Here is an 11,000-nt window from a genome sequence, read left to right as displayed (position 1 = left end):
TAGGTTGGGTGGGGTCAGCGGTATTATGCTCCGTAACTCGGAGCGATTAAAGTTGTGGACGGTCATGGCATAAAACACAGGTGTGCGCATTGAAGTCGCTCGTGCGATACTGAAACGGACATGGGATCACTTATTGCTGTGAGCTCGGCAACGCCGGCAGAATAAGTCCGCGCCTGTGGCCCAGGTCGCCTTGCGAGAGTTTACGTTAGGCACTAGTTACGCACGGTTTACGACGTAGCTTTGATCGTTGGTATTGCAGATCGCTGACGCGTCGGGTCGGAAGGTTTTGCATGTTCAAATCGAACGTCGGGGTCACCTTTAATAGCCCCCACTGAATAAACAGGATTGCTGGTTGAGTTATATGACGTCACTTTAAGCGCCGAGTTGCAACAAGACTTTCCAAGCTTCAAATTTGTTTGAAGTCCAAACTTTTTCTAAAATTACCGACAAACATGCATTTATCTTGTACCTACTGAGTACTTTTGGACACAAATTGGCGTTTAACTTGCCTTTAACGTAACAATGGGTTATAAACTGCTCGGCATTTCTATTGCAATGTTAAAGATATCGCTAGAGGGCCGTGTTGCTCTCTTTTATTTATACCACCAAGCATAGAGTGATATTATGACGTCACACACAACGCGTCATATTTCTATTGTTAATAAAGTCACATGACGAAAACAAACGTTCAGCTGATAAATGTTGACATTCATGTTTTTATGCAGACAAACCTTAAAGGCAGTAAATGCGACTTTTATTTGTTTGTTTTACTGTGTTTATGCGTTGCTATATAAAGTAAACGTCTATATTTCAGATTTTCGCCATTCATAATGTATAACTTTATGTTTATTATTGTATAAAGAAGTATCGCCAATAAATCAATCCTGGAAGCATCTGCGTACATGTTGGGGAAGATGCAACGTCATTCGTCAGAACAGAAATCGGTGGGAATTTTGCATGAATAATTTACTAATTTACCAGTTTATGGTTGGTTTAATATTGTTAAAGAGTAAACATAGTTTATATTGTTTTTGTGCTAAAACAATGTTTTTTACTTTCATTTAAAAAGCACGCCGCTTAGATATTAAATCTAGATGAATTGTGTAGTTTCTTCTGCATTTTATTTCGCTTGTCGTTTAAGTTTTTTTGATGTTTTGCACCATATTTTGGTAGGCATCGCTTGTGTTTAGGGTTGTTGTTAGTGTTAGTGTCACTATGCACGGCGCCGTGGCGTAGTGGTTAGCGCGCCTGCCTGTAACCATTAGGTAATGGGTTCAAGGATCTTCGTTGCTACCATTGTGGGCGTATGTGTCCTTGGGCAAGACACTTAACGGCAATTGCTCCAACCCAGTGGTCACTAATGGGTTGTCCAAATTATCAGCCATACATAAAAAAATGAAAAAATCCAAAAAAAATAATCACCCACAAAGTAACATACATGGTAACTCGTAAGCTGGCACGAGGTGTTAAACCCGTGTGATAACGACTGTCGTTTTCCGGCCACGCGAGGATAAAGTCAGTTACATTCATTCATTCATGCACTCACTGTATAATAATGAAAACATTATAAAGTTTACTTTTATTAGCCTAAAATTTTTACTTTTATTAGCCTAAAATTTATTGGCCTAAACTTCGCACTGCTTTACCTTCACACTGATTATATCATATTCTTGCATGTTGACTATGATTAACAGCACACTAGTGGGATAAACGGTAATAATTGGCCAAAATAACTTCAATAAAAATTGGTAAAACAAAATGTCGCACAAAAAAATTAAAAAATCGTGCTTTTCATTTTCAATACTGAATTTTGTATGTATTGTACAGGTTGTGTTTGAACAACCGGGAGTTTTTATTCATCTCATCGTAAATCCAGATGAAGAGGATAAACTGCTAAGTGGAACACTTAGTGTATATGAGGAGGTAATATTGTACAACGTTGTTACATTTGGTTACTTTGTTAATAAAATCCTAATTCTTAATTACTAAAAACTAATAGATTTCTTATGTTAAGTATGAAGTTCTTTAATATTAGAATCATTTGTATTTAGTAAGTATTAGGACATCGTGTAATAGTGTCCATTATTCATTCTATTAGAGTGGTTACAAATACTTTAAATGGAGCCGGGTATCTTCTGCACCTTTACCTTCAGATGAACATGACACCCAAGTTCTTAGTGGAACATCAAGTGCAGTTGTTGCTAGTGATGCAACGCATGTGTAAGTTGTAATAACTATCAGTATCTACAACTTAACTTTAGAAATTAATACATAGGGTATATAATTTAGTGCATTAATTTATTCAAAAATATTTGTATAGTTATACAACATAAAAAAAAAAATATATTTGTATAGTTATAAAATATTTGTATAGTTATACAACATAAAAATATTTATGGAAATCATATATACATTGGACTGAATTTCAAAATTAAAAATTAAAACCTGTACTGTGCCGCATATCTCGTGTTATCAGTAAAGTTGGTAGTATAGTTTGTAGCATTTATCCGCTACCAACAGCCATTTTTGAACACTAGAATCCGGTATATTCAATCAACCACATACATACATAAACCCCTCAAAAACTAGTCAAATTCTCATCCCTGTGAAAAAAAATTTGGTTCTAATGTATGGAGTAGATAATAACAGGGTAGATTTTCGTAGATACACCCCAAGTTTGGCTCCTATGCTGTCAAGATTTCATTATAAATTAAAGAATCTTTTTATTTCCATTACTCCACAGATCACCAGTCCAAACACAAGAAATCACATCCGAGTTGAGACAACCATCGGTTTCACCTGAACCCAATTCCTCAGATCCTGATTGGACAGTGGTTGCCGATAGCAACAAACATGAAGATTCATTTGAAATGGATGTTGCTTCATCAGAATCGCAGAAAACCTTCCCATTCAAATATGACTTCACTGTGGATATTGAAGATTTACGTTATATTAGAAAGTAAGTTGTTGTTTTAGTTTTTAGACGTTATGTGAATGAAGTGTTATTTATAGCAAATTTCATTTTATTTTATCTCGGGGGGTAGGGTAACAGCCTCCAGAGGCAGCTAGGGTGCAATAACAAATATGGTATGAAAAAAAAAAGCTTGTGTAGTTTTCAGTAGTTCAAAGTCTTTAATAACTTAGCAGCACTTAAAATAAAACAGCTTTGCCTGCCATGTTCTTAGCAAAAGTTGTTACTAATAAAATTGATTTTTCGAAACCAGGTCCAAAAAAGGTTTAAACTGGAAATATTTGGTCCTTGAGTTGAAAGATGGAGCAAATTTACCAACCCTTCATTTTCATGAGGGTGGATCTAAAAACTTCTTGAAGGCAATCGAAAGTTATGTGATGCTTGCTCAGTAAGTAATGTGGTGCAACATAAAATCTACTAAATGTAGACCAGGCTTATAGTTTTTATTGTTTTCTAAACTTCAATCTACATGTTATTAAATCAACTTTTTATGTGTGTTAGTGTGCTTAATTAATTATAGCGTTATTTATACTCAACGTATTACAATTTCGTTTTTTATTTTTGTGCCCAGATTTGTAAAAATGTTTTCCAAAGTATACTGCAATATTCAAACTAAAAGTAATTTATTCTATTACATGATAATATGTTACTAGATCATCAAAAGTTACCCGAACTTTGGAAGTTATGCCACACAACAACAATGCACTTACTCAATCTTTTGACGAATTAAATTTGTTTGGTGAAAATGGACAACAAACTTCTTCACAAAGAAAAGGATTTTTAGAAGTTTGTTATTATTAGATTATTACTAAAAACTGTAATAAATGCCACCAACCTGACCCTCATCTGGTGCTTATGGTCAAAGGCGTATCCTGGAATTTAAAAAGGGTGTCCGCAAGTTTTTGCTTAAAAAATCGCACGTTTAAAACGTAAGGTGCTCGATAAAAACATGGTGACTAACATAAGTATTTATGCAAAAATGGGGAAACGCGTAAGATTGGTTTAAAACTATAATGATATGACTGATTTACTAATTTTTAAGAGAAATGGTTTTAATTTTACGAAAAAAAATTAATGTTCTTTAAAAAATATTAAAAGGAGGTGTCCGGACCCCCGTGACCCCTCCTGTATATGCCCCTGCTCATAGAGTGCTACGATAATGTAACAGACAAAAATAAAGTGCAAATAAATGCAGGATAAAATATATATATTTCGTCTAAAGAAGTCTCTTGTTGAAATTAAAGCTCTTAACTCCAGGTTTTATATATAAGTTTTAATTGTGTCTTTTGCAAACTTGTCCATAACATTTACAAAACCAGAAGTTTGAGGCTAAAGTTCTCTAAAATGCGAATTAAGATTATTTTCAACATAACATAACATCTAGTACAACTGTTTGTTAATAGTGTTTTGTGCATTATTTCAATGTTGATATATTTTTGCATTGTTTAAAGAAACCTGTTTTAAGAGATTTTGCAAAATTGTTTTTTTAACATTTGTGTGTTCTCTTTTTTCCCAGACCCCAATTTCCAGTGCATACAGTGGGCTGTCAAAAGTGACCAACTACATTCAAGATTTCCTAAATCCCGCTGAGGTTCATTACCAGACTCGGCCGAAACACGAACGAGCTACTCTTGTTCCAGATGAAGCCACAGAAGCGGTTGGATCCAGTCGGATACAGATTAAACAAGAAGAGGACACGGCTGGAGGTTTCGAAATGATAACTTGTGTATGTTATTCTTTTACTTTTAAAAATAAATAATAATATCCTTTCTTATCTTAATTTCAACTTTTTCTTCTTAGAAATTAAGATCGTCTTTTTTGAGTTTTGTGGTTTTTGTTGCATTTGGAATATGCGTGTGCTTATTGATTAAACTTTTCAATACTTTATCCAAACTTTCTGTGATCAGGCGGACCTTGGACCTCGTTCCGAACCAACAAGGTCACTTCCTATAAATGAAGAGTTTTGGAACAATCATAAAGATGAAGAAGGAAGGATTATTGATGTCGATGAAGTTAAAAGATCTATTTTTCGTGGTGTAAGTTGTTCTGTATTTCATGTTTATATTTGACAATATTTGTTTGATAAGTAAATATAATAGTTTTACTGGTATTCTATTTTTTGGAGGAGTCCTCATCGAGTGATTTTGGCCAGATTTGGCCCATTACTCCAATATTCAGGCCGCATATTTATATATATTGTTCCTGTGAAACAGTGGGACCAGTATATTGGTTAATAAACACTGGGTTTAAGTCTGTTAAATGTTTAGCTCAAAGACACATACACCAATCAGTATCAGCCTTTAGAAATCAATAACTAGTATTAGTTTCATGACAATAAGGATTCTTTTACTATATGGTTGGGTTTACATAATTATCACATGTATGGATTGTAAACCCATTTTTTCACTTTAACATGTTACATGATATATTAGAAATAACAAGTTGTTGTGGCTGTTATAGGGAATTGATTCAAATTTGAGGAAAGAAGTTTGGAAATATTTATTAAATTATTATATTTGGGATAAAACAACAGCTGAGCTCAAGGAACACAAGGAAATAAAAGAGTGAGTTCCATTTAAATGTGTAATGCTGTATATTGATTTATTCAATTAGTTGAACATCGCCCTTACTGTCGCGTATAAGTATTAGGTTTTGGTAATTATTTCTCTACCACAGAAATATTTTTCACTTCTTTTGTAGTTAAACCAAGTATTCCTCACATTATATACCCACATATTCACAACCCACATAATATTAACATTCTACAAACTCAGAGAAAACTATTACCGAATGAAAATGCAATGGAAATCAATTGACGCCGACCAAGAAAGTCGTTTCACCGCTATCAGGTAAACACCATTATGACGTAAGAAACGTCACAGTTCCGGTTCATTATGTGTACAACGCAGAAGCACTCATACTATAGAGTTGTAAATTGTTTAAACATCTTTAAGGGAAGTCTGGAACCAACGCTGATAAAAGTAAATTGTATGTCTAAGTAAGCGGAGGAGTGCTCGGTATTTACGTGTATAAATATACGCGGTTTGTTGTTTTTATTCTCAAGTGTGGTATCCGCATCATAACCACATTTACATACGCCTATCAACGTATGATTCTTAACACGTACAGTGACGTGTAATATGATGCCTCTTTCGGAATCTTCTGCCAGCTTAGTGAAATATATTTTATTTCATTTTTTTCCAAAACGGTTTATTGCACTGCATTTTAAGATTTGTATTATGTCCGAGTTGTCGTTAATTTAAAATACCTTCAAGGCATTCCATAGTAATACGCTTAGGGTTGAATCATAATTAATTGGAAGAAAAATGTGTGCAGAAAGCATATAGCTTACGTAACTTATATTTGTTTTTTTTTGTATCAGAGAAAACAAATCATTAATCGACAAAGATGTTACAAGAACTGACAGAACCCGAATATTCTACGAAGGTCAAGAAAATGTCAGTCTCAAGTTGCTTAATGACGTTCTGATGACGTATTGCATGTTCAACTTTGACCTTGGTAAGGTTTAAACTCAGTTTGTTTTTTTTACTTAGTGTTCCTATGGCAGTTGTTTTTCCACGTTCATACATTATTTCGAATTAGCGTGTTAGTTTTGCCGTGTACTACAAGAAGTATTAGTATTATAGAAAAATCTACCGACTGAAAGGTAGTTTAGGGTATTTTAAGCTGTCTTTAACGTTAAAATACCAAGAAATATCCATTCGTAGTTAAAGTCGAAATATTTTATACTGCGTCAGCGTTGTACTTTAATCGCCCTATAGCCCTCTCCACATAGAAATTAGAAGATAAACCTAAACCTATTTCAAGTTCAGTGTAAGATATTTTATTATACCAAACTAACTAATGGCTATAGTCCCTGCGAAAGGAATGTTAGGTGAAGGAAACACAAACAACGACAACAACCTTAAACGTACTGAAAGTGATTGCAACATCACGTCACATAGAATAGTAATAGTGACGATTATAAAGAATGGTTTCAACAACTATGGGTTTTAACAATGCTAACGTAACAAAATAGGGCTACTCACGGCCTACTTATTCCTAGTCGACCGTGGGCTACTATGTACAATATTTGTCTAGAAAAGGAGATTACTAAACTGATGAATATCATAATGTTAACCCTCATATTAACAAAGAAAATGCAGAATCATACAGAGTAACATTATATAAAAAAATCACGTTCTAATCTGCACAATCTAAACTCACTGTAGTTTGTAATATTTTACCAGCCATTATTGACATCAAACTGCTCGCATCGTGACAGTTTCGGACTTTGAAAGACATGTGTATTAAACCGTATTGATAAAGTAAATATGTAATATTACGTCTGTGCCCACATTATATATATATCATATATGTAATGTTCAAGTATAATTAGAAGGTGATATATCTCAGGTTATGTGCAAGGTATGAGTGATCTTCTCTCTCCAATACTTGAAGTTATGGGAAGCGAAGTTGATGCTTTCTGGTGTTTCGTTGGTTATATGGATATTGTGGTTAGTTTATTTTAAAAGTCTTATTAAATGGTTGAATTTAGCGTCCGCCGCGTGGTTAGCCTGGTTAGCGCGCCTGTCTCCGTTTAGGTAAATTGTCAACCAAACAGAAAAACAAACACCACAAAGTTACATATGTAGGTAACTCGTAAGCTGACATGAGGTGTATGAAAAAGAACACCCGTGTTATAACGACTGTCGTTTTCCAGCCACGCGAGGATATCGCAGGTTGCATTCTTTCAACAAACGATTAACGGCGTCTTTGTAGATTCAAGTGGTGTTAGCAATCTCGTAAATGCTCATAAAGAATCTTATTCTAATCCGTAATGTATAAACAATATAGAACTTAAAGTTAGACACCACATGCAGTTTGATGCAAACCACCCCAACCAGCCATCATAACACATATCAAAGGGTTTATGTTTAGTTCATTAGTTTAACATTTCGTATTCTTAAACTTTCCAACTTGTGCAGCAACATAACTTCGATCTCAACCAACGTGGAATGAAAGTACAGTTGCGCGACCTCCACACGTTGATACAATACATGGAACCGAAGTTGTGGGACCATTTGGAAGAAAAAGAATCTTCCAACCTTTACTTCTGCTTCAGATGGCTACTTATTCGATTTAAAAGAGAGTTCTCATTCGAAGACATACAAACCCTATGGGAGGTAAAATGTTTGAATAACGTAATTTAGCAAACAGACCCCCGCATGACAGGACTGTGTCGGCTTACGAGCTACCGCGTTTGTAACTTTGCGTGTAATTGGTATTTCTGTACCTCTGACAATTTAGACAACCAACATAGTGACCACTAAGTGGAAGCAATATTGGTTAAGTGTCCAAGGATACATCCCAACTAATGTAGGTATCAGCATTGACAAGCTGCTTTTCGGTTACGATGCAAGCACCTAAACTACTAGAACCATTGGCAACAGACCAAGACTTAACCACATACTAATTGACACAACATCAGATTAGTATAATCAGGTTAAACTAATCCATTGCGAGGTTTCGGGTTCAAGGCTCGTCTCTGTTATCATTTTGGGCGTATGTGTCCTTATAAGGCAATACACTTAACGCCAATTGCTTTACCCAGTGGTCAGTATTTGTCTAACTTGTTCGCCATACAAGAAAAAAACAATCACTCACAAAGTTACATACCTGTTATCTGTATGAGAGCACGAGGTGTATGAAGCAGAACACCTGTGTTACGCGACTGTCGATTTTTCGCCACTCGATGATAAAGCAAGTTATAGTTTACATATTTTCATCAATTTTACCACTCTTAGGTTTCGTGGACAGGCCTTCCATGTCGTAACTTTCACCTAGTCATGTGCCTTGCTTTGTTAGACACAGAGAAGTCAAGCTTAATGAAAGAAGATTGTGGTTTCACTGAAATACTAAAAGTTAGTTATATTTGTGTTTGCTGAATGAATAGCTTCCAAACCCGCGTGTTTATCGCTATCTATGGTGGCTAATGGCTTTCCTCGCTCATTTTCACTACTGATGTACCAAACAAACATCATTAAAGTAACACCGATTCTAACCAACTTATAAACACAAATACAAAGGACGGGGAATGAGTTGTTGTTATGGTCACGAGAGAGGTCAACCACTCAATTGAATAATAGCGCACAGATGGTTTACTTTATATAAAGAAGTTGAGATAAATATTTGTAAAACGGAATTGTTTCCTCGGGCGCCTTATGTTTTAATGTCGTTAGAAAAATGTTGTTTTAGTGATAAATATTCAATATCTCAGTAAATGGTACATTTATGTATATGCACAAGTACTTACACCGTTGTTGTTATTTGTTACAGCACGTAAATGAAATGTCGGGAAAAATCGAGCTCCAAGCCACACTAAGGAAAGCAGAAGGTATTTATCTTCAACTTGCTGCTTGTAGGAAAGATTTACCAGACAGCATTCGACAAATACTCGATCTGTAAACATCCTACTCGTGGGGTGATGTCATACTTTTATAGTATGACGTTTCAATTTCTGATTTGTTAATTCATTATGGTCTTCGTTTTTATATATCTTAAAATCATTGGCTTAAAAATATTCTTACGCAACATTATGCTCTGAAACATCTCATTCATAAACCATCCTGTCGTCTTTATCATCATTTTTAGACTAAAGCAGTTTTAGGGTGACGAATTATTTTCCATAACTTCGTGTTATTTTTACCATTTTTTCTTCGTTAAATGTAAATTTCTTAATTTTTTGTAACCACACCGGCAGGCATAGTACTGTCGTTTACGAAATGTAAATATAGCAGAAACGGCATATTTACAGTTTCATTTAAAAATAAAATCGGTGATAAATGCGTGGTGGGTTGGCGTTTTTTTTCTTTCCATTTTTTGCATATGAAGCACTTAGAAATCGTGTTTACCAGAGTTTCTCTTTCTGTGACAATTAAATAGCTTGTTACCATGTCATGTGAAGAACACTTGCAATTAACTTAATATATAATAGCAGGGTATGAATAAACATTAGTTGATAAGAGCAATGGCGTATCATAGTTCCCGCGAACCCCGCAGCCGCGGGGGGTTCCACACGAATTAGGGACCCACTTAATACCCGATAGAAAACAGGTGTTTGCACTTGCATGCACTATGTTAAAATAATAAGTTGTTATTGAGTATATGATAAAATACCTAAACGGTGAATTTCAAGTATGATGTAATAATACTTATATTATTACAATACAACTGCAACGGTTCGATTATTACGTCATAAGCTACCAGAATATACACATACGAGGTAGTGTAATATGGTTACGAAACATGCTTTTTTTCATTTTTAAAGTTAATTTTTGACATTAATGCACTTCCTTTTTAAAATAAATATACAGCGTATTATTAGTGAGAGACCTATGTAACAGTTTGAGTTGCATTATTTGATTTAACAAATATAGTGATAAAACAGTGCGAAAAACCGTAACGTATTACTATTGTGACATAACATACCGCGATGGTGACGTGTTAAATCGTTAACCTTGCGCAAGTCAGGCGAATTACGATGACGAAGCATGTTTTCGCGGATTTTCAAAGTTAATTTTCGACACGAACGCCCGACTTTTTGCCAAAACAATAGTAAAGTCTATGGAACACTTTGCAACCAAAATTTGGATGTGATGTAAAACACTGTCTTCATTAAGCTGCAAATCAAGTCATTATCGACTTCCAAATCCCGAAGTTAAAACAAGTCAGCCTGTAAGCGGCGACGCCCCTTTTACACGGTTTCGCCCCAAGAAGGTTTTTTCTGCTGGTGCGACTTTCTTTTTGTTCAGAGCGTAACAACGGTTTGCGTAACTTTGCGCGAGGAACCGGTTTAAGCGGTTTAAGCAGAAACAACTGGGTCGGCTATTTGATTCAAATAAAATTCATAGCGAAGTTGAAACTTGAATTCGAGGTAATAACAGTGTGCTATTCGCATTAACGCTAAACATTTTGCCGCATTCCTGGCCGGTCATTCAGCTACGGTTGACGCGCCAGTATTTACAGT

General features: G+C 35.1%; 1 protein-coding gene across 1 annotated transcript; it reads left to right on the top strand.

The window, feature by feature from the left end:
• Nucleotides 1-736: 736 nt before the first annotated feature.
• On the top strand, nt 737-9,931 carry LOC149739434 (TBC1 domain family member 15-like). Its single transcript, XM_089872323.1, has 15 exons — nt 737-944; nt 1,828-1,923; nt 2,099-2,220; nt 2,744-2,959; nt 3,225-3,359; nt 3,625-3,757; nt 4,488-4,697; nt 4,879-5,007; nt 5,432-5,535; nt 5,746-5,820; nt 6,354-6,490; nt 7,388-7,488; nt 7,960-8,157; nt 8,779-8,895; nt 9,311-9,931. The coding sequence occupies exons 1-15, from the start codon at nt 903-905 to the stop codon at nt 9,437-9,439; spliced, it is 1,944 nt and encodes a 647-aa protein (XP_089728449.1). The 5' UTR covers nt 737-902; the 3' UTR covers nt 9,440-9,931.
• The last annotated feature ends 1,069 nt before the right edge of the window (nt 9,932-11,000 follow it).

This window comes from Ciona robusta, chromosome 2 (assembly GCF_009617815.1).
Source record: "Ciona robusta chromosome 2, ASM961781v2".
In the NCBI taxonomy this organism is placed as follows: domain Eukaryota; kingdom Metazoa; phylum Chordata; class Ascidiacea; order Phlebobranchia; family Cionidae; genus Ciona; species Ciona robusta.
This window is presented reverse-complemented; position numbering and strand designations above follow the sequence as displayed.

Excerpts from the sequence above, each read along its gene's own strand:
- LOC149739434 (XM_089872323.1), top strand. The coding sequence starts at position 903 with ATGTTGGGGAAGATGCAACGTCATTCGTCAGAACAGAAATCG. Across the intron at positions 1,924-2,098 it reads CACTTAGTGTATATGAGGAG|AGTGGTTACAAATACTTTAA; the intron begins GTAATATTGTAC and ends TCATTCTATTAG. Across the intron at positions 5,821-6,353 it reads AGTCGTTTCACCGCTATCAG|AGAAAACAAATCATTAATCG; the intron begins GTAAACACCATT and ends TTTTTGTATCAG.